At 31.3% G+C, this 22,176-nt stretch overlaps 1 protein-coding gene across 8 annotated transcripts in view; it reads left to right on the top strand.

Moving 5' to 3' along the window:
* Window positions 1–22,176, top strand: part of LOC139491560 (uncharacterized) — a 168,038-nt gene that overhangs the window by 108,236 nt on the left and 37,626 nt on the right. For 5 of the 8 annotated variants that reach the window (XM_071279311.1, XM_071279313.1, XM_071279314.1 and 2 more), the window contains 16 exons: window positions 4,068–4,196; window positions 5,079–5,207; window positions 5,528–5,656; window positions 8,029–8,157; window positions 8,587–8,715; window positions 10,974–11,102; window positions 11,613–11,741; window positions 12,440–12,568; window positions 14,568–14,696; window positions 15,507–15,635; window positions 16,087–16,215; window positions 16,720–16,848; window positions 17,834–17,962; window positions 18,792–18,920; window positions 19,136–19,264; window positions 19,642–19,770. In XM_071279311.1, the coding sequence (XP_071135412.1) occupies window positions 4,068–4,196; window positions 5,079–5,207; window positions 5,528–5,656; window positions 8,029–8,157; window positions 8,587–8,715; window positions 10,974–11,102; window positions 11,613–11,741; window positions 12,440–12,568; window positions 14,568–14,696; window positions 15,507–15,635; window positions 16,087–16,215; window positions 16,720–16,848; window positions 17,834–17,962; window positions 18,792–18,920; window positions 19,136–19,264; window positions 19,642–19,770 (2,064 nt within the window). The remainder of the gene's footprint in view (window positions 1–4,067; window positions 4,197–5,078; window positions 5,208–5,527; window positions 5,657–8,028; window positions 8,158–8,586; window positions 8,716–10,973; window positions 11,103–11,612; window positions 11,742–12,439; window positions 12,569–14,567; window positions 14,697–15,506; window positions 15,636–16,086; window positions 16,216–16,719; window positions 16,849–17,833; window positions 17,963–18,791; window positions 18,921–19,135; window positions 19,265–19,641; window positions 19,771–22,176) is intronic. The other 3 variants (XM_071279312.1, XM_071279315.1, XM_071279316.1) reach the window with 3 other exon arrangements.

Raw genomic sequence — 22,176 nt, 5'->3', positions numbered from 1 at the left:
ATTTGACAGATAAGATTTAAGCTCACCTGAACAGAAGTTACCGTATCGTCTATCGTCGTCCATTTTACAAACAAAATCTTTCTCTGAACTTATACAATGGCATAACTACATGGATTCATTGGAATCAATATTTTCAGAAGCATCATTTGATAATTCGGTTAGAATACAAATACTTGTGTTAATTTCGCGGTAAACCGGGCATACACATCAAATTCATCCTACGAAAAATGTTTGACCATCATAAAATATACAATATAGTCACGGTGGGTATGGTTGTCCTGCGAGAGAACGTACTGTGCTGGTGATTTGGTCCTGACGGGTGCTGGTGGGTCCTGATTCTGTGCTGGTGGGTTTGTTTACATTGTATCAGAACGGCAATAACACGACTGTTTTGTTGCTTAATTTTTCTCTGATGCGTCATAAGTACCATGCAAAGTATATTACAACAATATTACATTGCAAAAGTCGTGCAAGTTCGTTAAACGGAATTGTCCTGACGCGGTGCTGGTGATAAGAAAAACGGTCCTGGTTCTGTGCTCCTATGTCCTGGTTCTGTGCCTTTATATTTTAGTTAAAAGTGGCATATATTCAAGATCATTGATGCTGTACTGTTATTGACTAATTAACTGTTGTCTGCTTTCTTGAAATTGACATTGTTGTGAATCTGTTTACTGTTATTATGAGAGAAAAAATACCCCTATTTTTTTTTATCTTTTTTTAAAATTAACTGTAATCTTATTTATTGGCCTGTTAATGGAACCCTTCTTGCCCCCTTTTAACTAAAGATAAGAAAATATGTTTACGATTTTCTGGATTACGATCATTTTGCAAGATCACCAAAATACGTTGTAATTTTTACAATACTTATATAAAGTAGATGATGTGTATGTTTGTTGTCAATGGACAAATTTCCATAAGAAACCAGAGGAAGTATGTGTTAACAACCATACGTCATCGTACGACCTTCAACAATAACCCATAAAATAAAAATGTAAAAGGTTTTGCATAAAAATGGAGAGCAAAAATATATAGAATTTTTTTTTTTTTTTTTTTTTTACATAAATAAGGCCGTTAGTTTTCTCGTTTGAATTGTTTTACAGGGTCTTATCGGGGCCTTTTATAGCTGACTATGCGGTATGGGCTTTGCTCATTGTTGAAGGCCGTACGGTGACCTATAGTTGTTAATGTCTGAGTCATTATGGTCTTTTGTGGATAGTTGTCTCATTTACAATCATACCGCATCTTCTTTTTTATAAAACAATACAAATCTACACACACAAAAAACTGGCTTAATTTCAACTGGTTATCAACCCGAATCGCTATAAGATCATATATAAGCTCACATGTGTCGAGGGGTTGTGTGAGGTTCATGTATTGTCTTGGCGTCCGCAATTACAAAAAGATCTTTTCTGAAATTACTTGACCAAATGTTACCAAATGATTTTTCAAGAGTGAATCTAGGAAAAACATTATTCATCAACAAACATGACCAATGTCTGTTAAAATGTATTCGAGTTTTTAGTTACAGCCGATTCCATTGAGTATGTAGGCAAAGGTAATATCTTTGGTTAGCTTGCTTGTTAGCTAAACTGTGACTTTTCTGTTCAGCAAGCAAGATAACCAAAGATATTCCCTTTGTCTACACACTCATTGAAATCGGCTTTAATATTGCAATAGTTCAAGCAATTAGGGCAAAACTTACCGAGTAAAAAAAATCAAAAGGCTAATGTCTATCTACCTTGCACATTTCAGAAAATTCAGATCAGATAACGAAACTGGGTCCAGCAACATTTATAAGCAATTTAAGATTTTGACCCCACAGTTTCCATTCACCACAAATATTCTCGTTACAACGAATCATTTTAAATCCAAAAATACCAGTTGCAGCCTTTTGTTTATCTATTAATATATGCATACGGATAAAGTTATGAAAGGCAGCAGGGTCACCAGGGTGAGGAGTCCATGTCATCTGAAATAAATGCTAAGCATAGATCTAGAAAGCGACAGATAATCATGACATTAAAAAAAAACTCTCTTCTTTTCGACTTTTTTCGAACAAATTGACACATAAAATGAATTATATAGTATTGTGGAATTTTTAACTTGTGTTCAATTCATAGGTTACATTTTTTACTAGGATAACAATCCTGTCAAGTATGAGCTGGGTAAAATATTTCAGAAAAGAAGATGAAAATGTGAAAGTTTCCGTGCGTCAGGTGCAACAGCATACGAACAGCTAACATGCCTCGTCAGGGTGGAAGCTAAAAAGTCCACGAAAATTTGATTTAAAACCTTTATTCGTTCCAACAAAGTTATTGAGATTTTGTTGAGGATTTAACCATCTACGACAACAAGATTTTTTTTTTAGAATTTACAGCTCTTTTATAAATATATGCAAAGCAAACTATTGATCAAATTGCTTGCTATGATTGTTTGGATGTTTTTAAACGACAGGTAAGTAGTCTGTTTACTATATACTAGAATTTGTTTGGACAATAAACATTAACTTCAATTCCTGTCAGTTTATATTTGTCAAATCAAATCCCAGTATGTATTCAAACTCCGCCTACCTATTGTTTGACAACATCCAAGCAAACATAGCAAGCAAGTCAATCAAAGTTTTGTTTTTGCATGCTTTTATAGAAGAGCTGTACTATATAATGCAAAGAAGCGTTTAAGTCTTTCGCCAAAAAATACTATCAATTTCTTTTTGTCCTATGTAAACTTCCATACCATTCATGATCATTAAATTGAACTGTAAAATATTTCTTGGTACCTTCTTAATTCCTTTATAAGTCTTATGTAAATATAATTATGAAAATAACTGTTGTGAGCACAAGATTCACTGCACACTTTTAAAGTTCTGCTTCATCAAACATTAAAATGTGAACTTAAGTTTGAGACTTTTTTAATCGACACGATTGGGATTTTTGTATATGAGAACATGGTTAGTGAAAATGCGGCTTTGAACTAGCTTTCAGTACCTGCGAGCATTCGTTGTTCAATAATTTGTGTCTTTGTGTTATTATTTTATGTGATAAATTGTTGTGTTGGTACACCACTGTAACAATGAAGGAGGAAATGAGGAGGGTTGGTTGGGTGGAAATGGGGAGGGGTATGCGGAGCACTTACAAACATGTCTATGCGGCATGGGATTTGATCATTGTTGAAGCATCAATGTAATGGGTATTTAATATCTTAATAACACTATTCTTATTTTAGATACAATATATTGTTATCTTATTATATTGTTATCTTATATTGACGAAAGATGTTGCCCTTTTATGTAATTATGTAATACAAGTTACGATCATTTGAAAACACATATTAAACAGCCAAATGGATGCACAAGAGCTAAAATAGGAGTCATAGATCCTATTGACAACAATTATCTGCCCAATTTTATTGATTTTGTAATATTTGTTTCAAATATGACCAACTTCTTATCCAAAATCACCAGCACCGTATCAGGACCCACCAGCACAATGACAGGACCCACCAGCACAGTATCAGGACATGAATAAATTGAGAAAATGCTAAATTTTAATAAATTGCAATGTTTTTTCACAAAATAGTTTTGTCGTGTGGATTGCGGTATAGAAAGCGGACTCTATGAGCATTTTTGTTTTATTTTTTCAATTCTAGATTTTCTGAAAATGAGCATTTTTGTGTTACGCTTACTGAAACAGTGTAGATGGTCAACTTTTTAATGGTTTATATATGAACCCATAAGAAACAAAATTGAAAAATCTCAACCGTTTTCTTCCATTTTTTATGAGTGAAAACGTCTAAAAACATTATTTTCATCTTTGTTTACATTTTTTCATTGATCACCAGCACCCGTCAGGACCAAATCACCAGCACAGTACGTTCTCTCGCAGGACAACCATACCCACCGTGATAGTCGGAATGCATGATTAAAAAAATATGAAAGTTTTTAATGTTTTTTGTATTCATGTCATAAAAGAGATCTATTTAAGGATTATCAATTTGGTTAATAGTACAAAACAATATCCAAACACAAATGCAACATCAAACACTTAAATCATGATTGCTTTTTCTTACAGTTGGAAGATACAAGGAACCATGTTCGACAGCAGTAAGCAGTTGTTACTCTCCTCTTATTTGTGCTTCTGATTTGTGTGAATGTGAAACAACACATTACTACAACGCAGATTATAATACATGTAACAAACGTAAGTTGTTATTATCAAACATATTATTAAAAAATGAAGTATAATCAAATTTTTTGTAAGGCTAAACAGCAAATCTAGCGAAAGTTCTCAGTTTCTTTCTGATATATGTTTATGTTGACTAGATGAAGTTATATATATTAGCAACATTTTTTTACTCATTAAAAGTTTAATTTTCAACAGTATGTGACAAAATAGCGTTGATTGCATATATCATTGCCACTCACATAAGATTCCTTATCAAAAGGCTTAAAACTAAAAGATTTTCAGACGTTCTGAAATTTATTTTAGATACGAAACGAAAAACTCCTACAGCAAAAAAAATTTAAAACAAACTAAAAGTGGCAAACGTTACAATATATCATAAATGACGATGAAAAAGAGTACGTTCTTTTGCAGCCAGTTTAATACAAATTTGTCAAGATACATAAAGAAACATCGCTGATAAATTAGTCACTTCGAGTTGACCAATTCGACTTCATTTCAACCGTTTACGTGCGACCTTCAATTTGAACCAATTAACTAGAAAGAGATTGATTATGCATGTGTAAGTTGTGTTCAACCATTTAAAAAAAATGTCAACATTGAAAGTGAATCAAAGGCGAACCATGTCGTTGTCTGAAACGATTCACAAAACAAATTCTTATACAGTGTAAAATGATGAATAACTGAATTAATTGTTTAACATATTACATGAAATCAAACAGACATAGAAAATTCTAATTGCACGATATTGCTATCTTTATAAAATTCATGTGTATGTTTCTTTCGCTTTATACGACCGTCGTCAATTAATCAGTTTTTTTGGTATGATTGATTTATCAAAGGAAATTTCAACTTTAGTAACAATTCAAACAATTAAAACATATTTTATTTTCTTTATAGTTGGAAGCTACAAAGAACCTTGTTCGACGTCAGTCATCAGTTGTAGCTCTCCCCTTACTTGTGTTTCTAGTTTATGTGACTGTGATACAACGCAGTACTACAACGAAGACGATAATACATGTAACACACGTAAGTATTCATAAATGAAGTTGAAATATAAAAGTATGACAAAATTCGTTATTTGGTTAAAAAAAAAAGCGATCTTTGGAAATTTCTCCATTCAAAATTCATGATAGCTTATTTCCATTATCAGCATCAAAATTATTTTTTTACAAGATTTTTACTAATACAAGGTTTAAATGAATAAAAAGAAACCCAAGGTTATGTTGTCCATTTTATAAAGAGTATAAGGGCAGTGGTACAAATGTAATTTAAAAAAAAAATTGTTAATTACCAAAGCTAAATGAAATACTATAAAACATTTAAATCTTGATTGCTTTTTCTTACAGTTGGAAGCTACAGAGAATCTTGTTCGACATCAGTAAGCAGTTGTTACTCTCCTCTAAGTTGTGTTTCTGGTTCGTGTGAATGTGAGACGACACACTACTACAATGCAGATGATAATACCTGCAACACACGTAGGTTTTTATTATTAAAGTTAAAGATATGAAGCATGATACCATTATTTCCGGTGCATTACGTTTGCGCGCATTACCATTACATTTGCGCGCAAAAATCATTACGTTTGCGCGCAGCTTTTGATTACAATTGCGCGCATTTTTTGACAGGTAAACTCAGGTAAAATACAGGTTATAATACTTATTTATTTATAATCAGTTCAATTATTTACAAGTATAAGTACTCATTCCGTTAGTCTTGGTCTCCTACTCACCAACGATGAGGTGGAAGTGGGATTTCGAGCAAGATAAGTCCGTTTTATTATGCACAAGCACTAAATCCTAGAAAAATGTACAGATAAAAATGTTAAAATGCTAAAACATAGCTAATCATAAAGGTAAAAGTATTGATACTTGCATATACTTTACATGTAGGTACGTGTCGAAACTCCATGTTTGTGCCTTAGTGTAACTTAACAAACTAACTTCAATTATTTACTTATTTAAAAAAAACGATCACTATTCGTTCAAATCCTTTTCACTCTGAAATATTCGCATTATTTCATAGTACAAGAAATTAATATATCCAACATGCTCCATTCCTTTTATAAGTGTGTAAACTATGTTACAAATATTGTCAGGTTCGCTCATAGAATTGTATGTGTGGCTATTTAAATGTCATATATGACATAGTTGACATAGAGTTTTCAAATATTTTGATCATTTAAAAAAAAGATTTGCATAAAAATTAATTAACTGGGATCTTGTTTCAAGACAGTGTTTGATTGGATATATGATTGTCGCTTATTTATGAATCTTCATTAAAAGTCTTTAAACTAAGACATTTCAAAAATTTTCTTGATTTCAAATTAAAAAAAAAAGCAAGGAATGCAACAGTTAAAAGAACATATTTTAGTTTATTGAAATACCGGTATACCATTACTGACAGAACTTCGTTATAACTTTCATTTTGTGCAAAAATGGATATAAGTCAAATTTATATATAACGAATTTCCGATCCTCAATTGGCCTACCATCGCAACAATATCATCACTTTAAGAACGGAAGTGTAGTTGATTAAATTGAAATATATCATTACTGTTATCTGACAAACTTGCGTCTTGGTAACATCGAGCAATATGTGTTGATAGATTATTAAGAGTAAATTATGTTAATGGCTTTTGGGTTAAATGTTGAAAAGTGTCATTATCATTCCTGCTTTGTAGAAATGCGATTTTTATTGAGTTCTAGGGCTTTATGCTAAAATGTTGGTGAAGATAACGGTATAATAAAACTATCCTCGGAGTGGGTTTGAATTGCATTCACCTTGTTCGTCCTTTTTTTTAAGAGGGCGACCATGATTCCGTCTCAATTTTCCGTTAGGGGATCTACATGTAATTAGCACCCTTTTGGTTCAGCGGAGTATATATATTGATGAGTTGTAATCCATGAATTATTTCCTCTTATATTAAACACCTGCTTCTTATTCTTTTTCTTCAATGATATATTGGGGGATACGCACTGAATATTTTTTCATAAAATGCCCTGTACCAAGTCAGGAAAATGGCCATTGATACATTATAGTTCGTTTCTGTGTGTTACATTTCGGTGTTGTGTCTCTGTGGTGTCATAGTTCTCTTATATTTGATACGTTTCCCTCAGTTTCAATTTGGAACCCGGATTTATTTTTTTCTATCGATTTATGAATTTTTAACAGCGGTATATTACTTTTGCCTTTATTTATTCTCAACAGCTAACGTACAGTGAGACCGTTTTTTGTAGTAATGTGTATATTATGTATTAATTCCTATTCACGTCCTGTGTTTTTGTTATATGTTTTTCTATATGGACCCATCTGATGAGTTAAGTTCTTATGTTGTTCTGTTACATCACTGACTCATGTAAGAGCGCTCACAATCATGTGTAAAACCCCAACATTCATTATGTGCATGTCCCAAGTCAGGAGCCTGTATCTTATTGGTTGTTTTCGGTTCATGTCTGTTATGTTTGTTTTTCGTAATATGCTATTAATTAGGCCGTTATATGTTTCTGAATTGATTTGTTAAATATTTCTAGTGTTGTGGCCTTTTAAAGCCGACCATCCTGTACGGGTTTCTCTCATCGTTTAAGGCCTTACAATTGCCTATAATTGCTCACATCAACTTTGGTGGACAGTTGTCTCAATGACAATTCTTCCAAATCTCCTTATTTTTATATATTTATGCGATATTACTCATGTTGTATGTATGATTTATTGAGTGTTAATCAACTTGTGCAATCTTTAAAATGTTTTTTATTCTATTGATACGAATCATATTGTTAAAACTAATTAAAATAATAAAAACCTAAAGGAACATCAAATAACTAAATGGTTCGTTTTCTTTTTCTTACAGTTGGAAGATACAGAGAACCTTGTTCGACAGCAGTAAACAGTTGTTACTCTCCCCTTATTTGTGCTTCTAGTTTATGTGGATGTGAAACAAATCATTACTACAATACAGATGATAATACATGTAACCCATGTAGGTGTTTATTTAATTTATGTTTACTTAACAGATTTTAAGTAGACAAACATTTTTATAATACCAAAATGTAGTTATTGGTCAAATTCTCAATTCTGTTCTGAATTATCTTAATTCTTTTGAAAAAAATGTCACTAATGAATATTTTGATAAACTGTTCATGTAAGTCAATTCAAGATTGTGTGGTGTTAGTCAAATGTCATAGTAAAATAATTTAGATAACACACATTTGATAATGTTTGTTGTGTTGAAGTTGAATTTTTTTAGTATACACCTCTTTTACTCATTCTGTATGAATAATTTATCATTATGAAGAGATTATCAACGTGCAACAATCAAAATTGTCTAGTATAAAGGACTGAGATTTTTTTGTTTATTTAGAAAAAAGGCAATATTAAATAATTAAATCATGATTGCTTTTTAATACAGTTGGAAGATACACAGACCCTTGTACGTCAGCAGTAACAAGTTGTTACTCTCCCCTTATTTGTGCTTCTGGTTTATGTGGATGTGAAACAAATCATTACTACAATACAGATGATAATACCTGTAACACGTGTAGGTATTTATTACAAATATTAAAAGAATGAAGCTTAACAAATTCTTTGTTTGTGAAAGAAAATTAATTTAAAAAAACTCTTAATTTATTTTTTTGGCCCATTTATGTGCATTATTTTTTTCTGGCCTGTGCATCCGTTCGTCCGTCCGATTCTCCGTCCGGTCGTTAGTCCGTTTATTTGTTTGTCAGTCCGTCTGTCCTGCTTCAGGTTAAAATTTTTGGAAACATTTTTTGGTCGAGGTAGTTTTTGATGGAGTTGAAGTAAATCCAATCTTTTTTTTTAGTACACATGTTCCCTATGATATGATCTTTCTAATTTTAATGGCAAATTATAGTTTTTACGGTCAATTAAACATAGAAAATGATAGTGCTGATTGGGCATCTTTGAATTAAAGACACATTCTTGTTGAACTTTTAAAAAAGAGGAATACTATTATTGACTTATGATCTAAATTAACCAAAGTCTGTGTTATTAGACTTATCATGTCATAGTTGACATCGTTGGCATAGAATGCATTGACAATTTCGGTCTCATAGAAGTTGAATTAAGCAACAACTTTTACAAATTTATCTTTCAGAAAATATTAAACTCTTAATATTTTTTTTTTATATCTGAAACATCTAGTGGCAAGATAGTGCTGAATGGATACATGACTGTTACTAATATACGAATCTTGATTAAAATGCTTCGAACTAATTTCAGAATGTTTTGAAGTTCTGTAAATTGATTTAAACTGCAAAATTTCTTAAATTTATAGTAAATGGACAAACTTCATTGTATTGAAAAATATCGATAATGGTACCTTGATATCTTAAAAACATCAAACCAAAAATGTCTTTATAGATAATATTGGGTGGCTAGTATGCTGAGAGCTAATACACTTACTTTACCGTTCTTTCCTTCCATATTTTCTGTATACCCCTGCTCCGTCGCAACGTAATTCTTGTATCGCATCTTTTATACTTGAAAAGACATTATCAGGGAATTTGCAATGAACAGTTATCACATTTTTTTTCAGAAGTTTTCAGATTTACTCTTGTCGAGCGTAAAACACTCTAAAAATGGAGCAAAAGAAAATACATGTAAATAGGCGAAAAAAACAGATTATTAGAATTTCTGGATATAGATATATTTTGAAATGTCAACCTCTTGTCACTATTGGAAAAGTTTGAAAACCAATACAGTGTACTAGTTATTCACTCTTTTTGTAGATACAACTATTTGTAAATAACATATACTTACTATGGCTCATATTAAATACATTAGTAAAAGTACTTTAGAGTGTTTTTATAAAACTGTAGGAGTGCATTGGATGGGTCTTTTTGGAATGTATCTTCAACATCTTGTCGTCTATATAATCAACATGTATTTAATTAACAATTTACTGTGAACCGAATCAGCTCCCTATTTGATTTGTGCAGTAAATTGAAGTTTAGACGTTTTCACATGTACATGTTTTGATTCATTATGGCAATATTCAAAAATTGATTGCTATGTTTGTATATTGTTTAATAATACAAATATATGAGTGTGGCTATATGGAGTTTACCTTTTTCTTCTTCTTAGGCCTACACATATTTTTATTACACTTGTAGGTAGACCTTGCGGGCTTTTTGTTCGGTCAGCAAACTAGTTTAACCCCGCCACATTATTATGTATGTGCATGTTCCAAGTCAGGAGCCTGTAATTCAGTGGTTGTCGTTTGTTTATGTGTTACCTATTTTTTTTTCTTTCGTTTATTTATTTTTAAAATAAATACGGTCGTTAGTTTTCTCGTTTGAATATTTTTACATTTAGTCATTTTTTTAGCTGACTATATGGTATGGGCTTTGCTCATTGTTGAAGCCGTACGGTGACCACTAGTTGTTAGTTTCAGTTTCATTTTGGTCTCTTGTGGAAAGTTGTCTCATTGACAATCATACCAAATCTTCTTTTTTTATAATGATGATACATTGTTACATAATTTATGTTTTTTTTAACTATCTAACACCTTCTTTCTCACCCTGTGCTTAGTACGACAGCGAGTGCAATTTCAGGTTTTATGTAAGCATGTGTTTTTCTTTTAAAATTTTAGAAAAAAAACCAATTAGTGTACAAATTTCGCTTTCTTTTTTTTTAAATTTAAAAAACAATGGATCAGACTTTGTCACTGCTTGCACATATCACAGGGATCATTGTTTATTGACGGGTGAAATGGTGGTAGGTAATGGTTAATTATCCAAAACTGAATTCAATATTAATTTTTTTTTCTTACAGTTGGAAGATACACAGAACCATGTTCGACAGCAGTAATCAGTTGTTACTCACCCTTTGTTTGTGCTTCTGGTGTATGTGAGTGTGAAACAACGCAGTACTACAACGCAGATTATAATACTTGTCCCGCACGTAGGTGTATAATGCTAATGCTTTACGACTTTTTATGTTAGTTTAGTTTAGTGTATAATAATACTATTCGGGAGTGGAGCTATATGGCCTTCATCTTTTTTGTCTGTTCGCCTACAAATAATGTTGTCAAATGTTTTTGTTAATCTCATGAGCTTCGAATTTGGTCTACAGATTGCGTTTCAGAACTGTTAAAGGATAAGACAATGATAAGTACGGCAACGTTTGCAATTTCATGCTTTAAAAAATCATCTATCAGGTTTATGTTTATATCCACACAAAATATAAGTGTCTGTGTTTCTTATGAATCGTTAAAAAAAATTCCATACGAGAACTGTAGTTCCTTTTAAAATCTTTAAAAATATTAAAATTTATATCAAGTTACTACTGGTTTTTCTATTCACTTGTTGAGCATAATTTATTTAGAAATTATCAACTTGGGCAAGATTTTATATAATAGAAAACTAAATGCAATATCGAACAATAAGATCATGATCTTTTTTTTTTTTACAGTTGGAAGATACAAAGAACCATGTTCGACATCAGTAACCAGTTGTTACTCTCCCCTTATCTGTGCCTCTGGTTTATGTGATTGTGAAACATCAGAATACTACAAATTAGATCTTAATACCTGCAATACACGTATGTGTTGATTATAAGTTTGGAAAGAATAGATTTTCACAAATACAAATGAATTTACTATCTAGCCAAAAAAAAGGAATCTTGCACAAAATCTACATTCCTTCCAAACTGATGTACATTCTGCTTTATAATTGGTTAGGTGGAATTTTTTATGCCCAACTTACGATAGTAGAGGGGCATTATGTTTTCTGGTCTGTGCGTCCGTTCGTTCGTTCGTCCGTCTGTCCCGCTTCAGGTTAAAGTTCTTGGTCGAGGTAGTTTTTGATGAAGTTGAAGTCCAATCGACTTCAAACTTGGTACACATGTTCCCTATGATATGATCTTTCTAATTTTAATGCCAAATTAGAGATTTTACCCCAATTTCACGGTCCACTGAACATAGAAAATGATAGTGCGAGTGGGGCATTCGTGTACTGAGGACACATTCTTGTTTGTCAACCGTTCAAAATAGTTATTTGAACATGTCTTTTGTTAGTAAGATTTTCATGTTTGACATAGTTTGCCTAGAGTACATTAATAATTCCATCTTGTTGAAGTAAAAATTCTCTACCAATTTTGCATGAAAGATTTATCGAGGGATGTTTAACTTGTGCAATGATTAAAATGAAATGATTAAAATGTATTTGAATAACTTTGTTAATTGTCAAATACTAAGGGCAACATCAAGCAATTAAATCAATTTCGCTTTTTTCTTACAGGTGGGAGATACGAAGAATCTTGTGCGACAGCAGTAGACAGTTGTTACTCTCCTCTTGTTTGTCCTTCTGGTTTATGTGGTTGTGAAACAAATAATTATTACAAGGCAGATCATAATTCCTGCAACGAATGTAGGTGTTTACTATTACAGTTGAAAGAGAATGCAGTATGGTGTATATTAAAATAGGGAGATGTGGTATGATTTCCAATGTAATCGCTATCAACTAAAGTTTAAATGAAGTGCGTGTAAGCAAATATAGGCAACCGTGTGGCTTTCAACACATTTATTATTAATCAAAAGATCATATTTAGTAAACTATTCCCTACTATTCGTTTTAATGTTAAGTCTGTTAATTAAACTTTACAGGGGGTATAACTCTATTAACAAGTCATTTGAGTTCGTACTAGTCTTTGTTTTGTTATTCATATGTTATATTTGTAATTTGGCCTGGCATGCATTTTATATACGTTGTCATGTTGTTATCATAATAAAGTAAAAGTCGAGAGTAATGAAAATTTTTCACTCTCATCAATGGTTTAAATTAAAAACATTTTGTGACAAGACAGTAATGATTAGATGTATGACTGTCGCTCCTATATAAATCTTACATTCTAGTAAAAGGCTGCAAATTGTGATAATGTTTCAAGTTCTGTAATTTATTTCAATTTTTATTTAAAATCTAGACCAAAAAGTAAAGACAATTCCATAATGGGTGCCTTAGGTATAACAGTACAAAGTACTTGTCGCTTTTTAACCTCAGTTATTATAGCAAAAAGATTATCTGAACTGGCTTCATACATGTCATATTATTAGATATTTCATTTTGCACTCATCACTTTTGTGAAACGTTTTGGAATCGAATAAAAAATCTTAAGAGTGTTAAAATTCTATCTCCCTCTGACTATTTGTTGGGATATAACGTGCCTGTGTTTGCAGTTCAAGTATAATTTTATGTCTCTTTTCGAAATATTATTAAGGTCTGGACATTTTGTATGTTAATCCCTACCACAATTGATTCATTATAATCCTTCACGGAATTAGCTCTGGGAACTTGATATATGTATATATCATTATCTGGAAAATTATGGCCAAAAATCTCAAATTTGTTTTGGAGAATAATTATTACTTGTAACAACTGTAAAAGTTCCAGCACCGTCATATGTAATGAAGCCCCCAGATCAACAAACTGGTGTGTCCCACACAAAGACTAAACATCAGCAAGAATGTGTTCATTCTTCAACAGGTCATCTCCAGCAATTTTTTTTATCTCCTTGCATTTAATACTATAAATGACTCGTTTCTAATAATATTCAACAGTTTTGTGGCTGCTCAGTTTACCATATGCCAATCCATTTGGACATTTGCAGCACAATGTTCAATGTCTGTTTAAACACACTTTTTACAACCCACTACATACAACTTTCTCTGAAAAATACGCGAAGACAAGGGTTATTCCCTTAATTCATTTCATTAGTTTAGGAGTTATTTGTTTGATATATTACTATATATAGTTCTGATAAGTGTCTTTTAATACAACTATGGGAAGTGGTATACATATATTATATTCACCTAGTTCGTCCATTTGGGCTTAAATATTTTTTTCCACACTTTTCCGTACGACTTCCAAGTTTCCTATTTGATCAGCATATTGATATGTTTAAGGTATCCACGCCTTTTTGAACTGATAAACACCTTCTTCAATATTTTCCTTTTATATATGATTAAAATACTTCTTAGTACGACACCACGTCTAATCAATTTTGTTTAGTCTACACTGTTGGTCTTTTTTAAAGCTTTGGAAAATATAGTTGCAAATGTGTATAAGACTGTATACACAAATCACACAGAACTGTAATGCATATTTCATGTCAAAAACGGGATGCGCAATTAAAAGTCGTAAAACCTTCACGTTAATTTAAACCATCATAAAATGATTTTACTACAAAATTTTAGCAATGCAAGGTTCAAGAGAATATGAAGTAAATGTGTTCTTTCATGCATGTAATCTGTTATTTAAGAATTATCATTTTTTGTGATAGTTGAATGTTCTTATCTATTTGACAAATATTGAGTATTATCTAAAACTATATAAAATATCAGACAATGAAGTCATGATTGTTATTTTACAGTTGGAAGATACAAAGAACCTTGTTCGGCAGCAGTAACTAGTTGTTACTCTCCTCTTATATGTGCCTCTGGTTTATGTGACTGTGCAACAAATCATTACTACAAGGCAGATGACAATACCTGCAATGCATGTAGGTGTTTATAAGTATAGATGAAAAAAAAATAATGATCCCATTAAATTTTGAGCATATAAGGGAAATCTATCGAACATTCTCATTTCAAGTTTAAATCCTAAATCAAACAAACTTTTGTAAATTAAAATTTATCAGTACTGTTATCTGGCAAATTTAAATCTTTTAATGTCAAAAATATTTTTAATGATCAATTGATAAAAGTTGATACATTTTGAGATAAATGATAAAAAATATCATTTTCATTTCTGCTTCTTTGTAGAAACAAGACTATTGTTGATCGAATTATTTTGATTTATTAAGGCTTTAAATGTACATGATTAAGTGTAGTATTTTATGATAGAACTATAGTAGGAATTATATTGCAATAACCTAGTTCGTCAAATGTAGACTTCAAATCTTTTTGCCACACTATTTTGTACGACAATTGAGCTTCCATTTTTAGTCAACATTCCATTTATATAATGATATATTACAAATAAATATTGAGAACTTTATCACAGCCTGCACAAAACATGGGGAACTATCATGCATGCATTTAAATAAACATACTTAATTAGAGTGCATTAGAACCAAATTTCATTAAAACTGTCATTCTAATGATTTTCTTCAAAAGTATCAATCAAGACAAGGTTCAAATAAATACTAAGTTTCTGAGAGTTGTTCTTTTATCCATTTTGTAAGTGTGACATTCACTTTGGGAAATACTGAAGAAAAGCTATGTTATCATATTGACTGAGTTTGTAAACTAGTCAAAACTTAATACAATACTCAACATCAAACTTTTATATCATGACTTTTTTCTTACAGTTGGGAGATACAAAGAACCTTGTTCGGCAGCAGTAAGCAGCTGTTACCTTCCCCTGACTTGTGAAACTGGTTTATGTGATTGTGAACTACATCATTACTATAAGTCAGAGAGTAATACCTGCAACATATGTAAGTGTTCATTATTACCTTCAAGAAAAAATTGAGGCCGATACAAAGATATAAAATCAAGCGAAAATTCGACTGTATTTAAAAATTTATAAGGTATTTCTGTAAAAAAAAAATACATAGACGGATCTGTTTTTTTAACCTGTCAGGGTAATTACTAAATGTCTGTAAGTTGTTATTCAGATATATAAACTGTATCACTGTATACACTTGTCACTGGCAACTATGATGCATATTGTGTAAAAAAAATGGAATATGCAATAACAATTTATTACCAAGTACATCGTCAGTTTTTTAATTTTTTAGAAAAGCAAGTTTCATATAATTTTTTATTTATTTATGTGTAGTATATAATTATTTAAGAATTAACAATTTTGGTTAAAGTGAATATTTCCTAATATGTTAATAAAAAAGATTGTAGATTATCCAAAACTGAATGCAACATTTTTTTCAGATGGAAGATACAAAGAAACGTGTTCGACAGCAGTAAGCAGTTGTTACTCTCCCCTTATTTGTGCCTCTGGTTTATGTGAATGTGAAACCAATCATTACTACAAGGCAGATCATAATACCTGCAATACATGTAGGTGTTAATTATTACTGTTGAAATAGTGAAATATGACAAAATTCTTTATTTATGAAATATAGTGAAGCTTTCAAAAATATGTCAATTCTATTGAAATAATATAGAACGGTTGTAGAAAATATTGCATCTCACAATAGAAAATAGTTGTATATGTATATATATTCCTCGATATCACAAAAAGATAAGAAATTAAGGAGAACCCTATCTTTCTTCTGTCTATTGATGTTCAGTCATTGTGTCGGATGTTAGATACCATCGAGTCCGAACAATTTTTACCGGTGTGGTTTAAACACAGTTATCTTGTCAACATTAAATAAATATTTGTTGATACATTGATAACACTCGATATCGATTAAACTTAATTGTAATTGAACGATATTATAACACGTATAGTCTTCCTTTCATTTAAGAAGCATTCGTTTTTAAATTGACCAAGATGTTAATTGTCAAAAAATAATTACAACATCTTACTGTTAACTCGTGATTGCTTTTTTTTTACAGTTGGAAGATACAACGAACCATGTTCGGCAGCAGTAAGCAGTTGTTACTCTCCCCTTTTTTGTGTATCAGGTTTATGTGGGTGTGAAACAAATCACTACTACAATACAGACAATAATACCTGTAACAAATGTAGGTGTTTATTAATTAAATTGATATTAACACAGGTATTATCAATGTTATTTCAACTGATCGGGCGGAGCTTACGTTTTAATTTGCATAAGGACAGTCGATTTGAAGATGTGTGTGATAAGGATGATTGTCGTTATAATTATTACTGATTTCGAATCACTTATCAGTGTCATCAAACGAATTTACTAAACAATGACTAGACACTTCATTGATGAGTTTATCTTTAAAACACTTATCTATGGATGGACTGGTTTATTTTGAGCGAATCGGTTAAACTCCGCCAAGTCAAGTGAAATAAATCGAGTAATAGATGTTTATTATAAAACTTAGATTTAAACATATTTTCGCAAGCTATTGCTGTTATGACGTATGAATATCGCTCATGTATAAATCTTTATTAAACGTCTTCAAATTAAAGCATTATCAGAAGTCCTATCATTTATCATTTAGTGTTTAGATGTAAAACATGTTAAATTCTACAGCAAAATTTTCATAATAAAGTAAATTTGAAATATAACACTATTGTTGTCTTGTAAAAATCGACAAAAAAGTACAATTGGTATACTTTAATCAAGACAAGTTATTACTTGATAGATTGTGTGCTAAGCGACAGATAAATGCCATTATCGATCCGGTTTTTTTTAGAAACAGCGTTTGTAAACTTAAGTTTATTCAACTATGACTTTATATTAAAATCATAATGTATCATTACGTTTATTTAATGTATAATAATACTTCTCTTGAAATGCGTCTATATTACATTCACGTAGGTCGTCCGTATTTTTTTCCTATTCAGGCCAAGATAAGTTATCTGTAAATCTATAAAGCTTCCTGTTCGATCAACAGATAAATATTCCGGTACTGGTAAAGCCCTAATTCCTATTTATCAGAATGAATTGGAATATGATAAGTACCACAACTCGTGCATCTTCATTTTTTGTTCACCTGGCCCAAACAGTTATTTCATGATTTCTTTTTCTTACAGTTGGAAGATACAAAGAGCCTTGTTCAACATCAGTAAGCAGTTGTAATTCTCCCCTCAGTTGTAATTCTGGTTTATGTGAATGTGAAACAACGCAGTACTACGACGCTGATTATAATACCTGTAATCCACGTAGGTGTTTATTATTCTAATTTAAAGAATGAACCATGACACAATTAATTTTTTGTTTAGAGAAGTGAATTTTAAACAAAATCTCCATTCTTTTCAAGATTATTACACTTCTGTTAAAAAATACTATTTAAAGGGAATAGTTTTATTTACTACTCAAGCTGTATTTCATATTTTATATTCTACTTTAAATACAATTGAGAATGAAAAATTTGGAATGTGTAAAAGAGCAAAAATGTAAAAACAGCTTAACTGAAATATACTTCAATAGTTTAGATTTGAATTTCTTGTAGCATAACCGTGTTCTGTTGATATTTAATTGATGCCCATATTGTAACCTCTATTTTCTGTCCCCAAACTTAAATTTTCAGACCTTATAGAACTTTTTGAAAAGGTATAAAATATTACAGCAAAAAAAAAAAGAAAATAATATAATTTATTGAAAATCATTACTGTTATTTGTCAAAATTGGAGCAACCAAGAATGTGTTGATCAATTGATAATACTCTCTTGCTTCTGAACAACAAAATATTTCACTACTGGCACATAGCTTGGATATCATTTATGTTTTATTGTAGTAAAACTGCTTTAGATCTAATTACATACAAGTCCGGCAGGAAATGCTTTTTTCTACAAGATATTAAGTGACAGAAGGCTTAAAACAATATTAAGATAATCATGGTTCATCAATTCATTTTGAAAGAGTGATTGAATTACATATTATCAATTTGTGTAATGGCGAAAGCCATCTAATCTTACTTCTAACGATTGTTAATTGGCCAAACATTAATGTCATATCACACAATTCCATCATACTTGCTTTCTCTTTCAGTTGGAAGATACAAAGAGCATTGTTCGACAGCAGTTATCAGTTGCTACTCTCCATTTGTTTGTGCTTCTGGTTTGTGTGAATGTGATACAACGCATTACTACAACGCAGATTCTAATACCTGTAACACACGTAGGTGTTTGTTATTATCTAACAATATTCCTGTTTAAAAAATATCAAATTACTGATGGTGTTTTTTTTGTAAATGTGAATTATTGCGAGTCTATCAGTTATGGCACTGGTGGAGGTTTTCTGATCTAATTGTCAAAGAATTAAACTTTTATAAAACTGAACATGATAAATGCAATATTTAACAACTAAATCATGATTGTTTTGTTTTTTTACAGTTGGAAGATACAAAGATTCTTGTTCGACAGCAGTTAACAGTTGTAACTCTCCCCTTATTTGCAATTCTGGTGTATGTGAATGTGAAACTAATCTTTACTACAACGCAGAGTATAATACCTGCAACACACGTAAGTGTTTGTTTTAAAGTTGAAAGAATAGATTCATTGTTTAGCCGAAAAAATCATGTAGTGACATTTCTCCATTCCTGTTGGAGTAATGTTCATTCTGTTAAAATAAATCTCTAGAAGGTGTTATCAATTAAGGACAAGGAGTTTTATCAATTAAATCGGAAAGTGAATTAATACGTGTGTGTTGTTGTTCATGTGTTATTGTTTGGCTTACAACGAATCTAAAATTTTGGGTTTGTGATTTTTTTTGGGATTCTCATTATTTGTTATGGTGAAAGTTTTGTATTCTTATTAAAAACATTTAAAACATTATGTAAATTTTCGAAAGCTAAATGCATTATCTCACACATAATTCACGATTGCTTTGTTCTTTTTAGTTGGAAGATACAATGAAACTTGTTCGACATCAGTAAACAGTTGTTACTCCCCTTATATGTGTGTGTCTGGTTTATGTGAATGTGCAACAACGCATTACTACAACGAAGACTTTAGTACCTGCAAACCACGTAGGTGTTTATTATTAAAATTGATAGAATGATGCATGACACAATTCCTTAATTATCTGAAAAGACATTTCTAGCGAAAATTCAATATTTATTTCAGAAATATGCTAATTCTCTGAAAAAATGCAGGTGGTACAATTTTAACAACTTGTCTTGATATATAATCGAAGCCTGTTTGGTTTTATTCTAAACAACTAGTCTTGGTATATAATCGAAGCCTGTTTGGTTTTAATTGCAATACTCGTAGAAGACCCTATATCAATACTGAACGAATAACAATGAGATGAAGAACAACGATCAAGAGTTTTTCTAAACTGTGTCGAAGTCCTTTCTTTAATCACAAAGTTATCAATTAAAATTAAAATTAATCTAGAGTTATCTGTTGTTTACTGAAAATTACAAATACCAAAATCAAAATGATACAGAATTTCTGTATATTATACTCATTTGTGTAGAGGTTCCATCCTTTGTTTTTCATTTATAACTTTTACAACAAATACAAAAACAATCCTTTGAATAACATATACATTTTATTACACCAACTTGTATTTACATTTTCATGACTAGAATATACATTTTTACTTAGTGGCATTACTTTGGCTACATAGTACTCTATAATATGTTGTTGAGGCGCCAGCTGGTGACTACCGATTACCTATACACAATGGCTATCAGCTCACCTATGTTGACATAGTGTCATAAAACCCCTGGTAGTTAAACACGGTTACACCACCACCTACCATTTGGAGTGACCGGGGGAAAACGCTCGTATTACCAATGGTCCAGTTATTAGTGCCCCACCTGTTGGCAGGTGTAGGTTTCCCCTCTATAAGATGAGGTGGAGGAGGTCCCAAAGTTACCCATCTGTAGAACCCACCGTTACCACCAACCACATTTTCCAAACCTGCAAATTGTAAAACTAGTCAGGCCCAGAACAAGGGCCGAGTGAAATAACCCCCCTATCACTACCAGTCTCCCTGGACCTCCCCCTTTCAAAATTGACTCTGCGCTTAAGGATAGTAGAAGATAATTAATTTCTTTAAAATGTCTTGTTTTCTTTCCAATTGTTAAAATTGTTCATTACTTAAAACTAGAATTAATTCTGGATGCTTAAATCACAATAGTCCATATGTTAATAATGTGCTTAATGACGGAAATGTTCAAATCATAGAAACGCAAGTTTATTCCAAATTATCCTGTATAGGTTCAATACTATGAAGGTCCTGCTTGTATACTGGTAACCATAATATTGCAATCAATTACAGCAAACAAGTGCCTGAAAATATAAAACAAAAACAGCAGCAACTATTCTCATAGGGAGGGTGGGCGGGTTTGGATAGTTTAACTAATTTGCGTAACACCTGCTTTCTTGTCGACAGCAAATTAACAAGTGCGCGTTACGGGAATTCCAAAATTCTATTCAAGCTGATACGGGAATTCCAAAATTCTGATTCATGCTGCGAGCGCTGTATAAGACCATGCCAAATATGGCATTGAGCTACAGGCTGCAACACCCATGCACCCACACAAATATTTCATTGAATTAAACCAGATTATTGAAAATATAAATTTTTTTTAATCTCAATTATTCAAATGTTATATTTGATATAGTAATGTATCTAAATTATTTGTCATGTTAAATTACTGTTCATAAACAGCTTTACCAGAAAACACTTAACTCGCAACAATATTTTAAATTTAATATCTTGCAATATAGTGATTGACTTATATGTTTTCATTGCCACTGCTATTTCGTAGCTGTCATTTTTTAATGGTTGAGGAAGCCGGTATGAAAACTGACAATTTTTAGTCTATTAAAAATGAAATATATTTTTACTTTTACATCTTGTTAACATTGAACATATATTTGTTGATACACTAATTTTCTGTATGACTTTTATGTTATTTCTTTCGCCTATATACAACTGCTTCGTAACCCCATCATTTCCGTAACACGACTTATATACTTGAGCAGGCATTATCAGTGACTTCAAAATGATTAAGGTAAAGTTACCAGCAAGCATTACATTGCGAGTTAACGTTATCAAAAAGTAAAATCACAAAAATAGTGAACTCAGAGGAAAATCTAATCGGAAAGTCCATAATCACATGGCAAAATCAAATGACAAAACACATCAAAAACGAATGGATAAGAACTATGATATTCCTGACTTGGTACGGGCATTTTCAAATGTAGAAAATGATGGATTAATAGCGCTAAACCTCTCACTTTGATGACAGTCTCATCAAATTCCGTTATATTTACAATGATGCGTGAACTAAACAGACATAATAAATAAAAAAGTCAAAATATGGGTACAGCAGTCATAAAATCTATCTTAATAAATAGTTAAATGTCATCAGATGGTGACAAAATAAAGAAGAACTGCAGTTGAATTCAAGATGTTA

The sequence above is a fragment of the Mytilus edulis genome, chromosome 10 (genome assembly GCF_963676685.1).
Source record: "Mytilus edulis chromosome 10, xbMytEdul2.2, whole genome shotgun sequence".
Lineage (NCBI taxonomy): Eukaryota > Metazoa > Mollusca > Bivalvia > Mytilida > Mytilidae > Mytilus > Mytilus edulis.
This window is presented reverse-complemented; position numbering and strand designations above follow the sequence as displayed.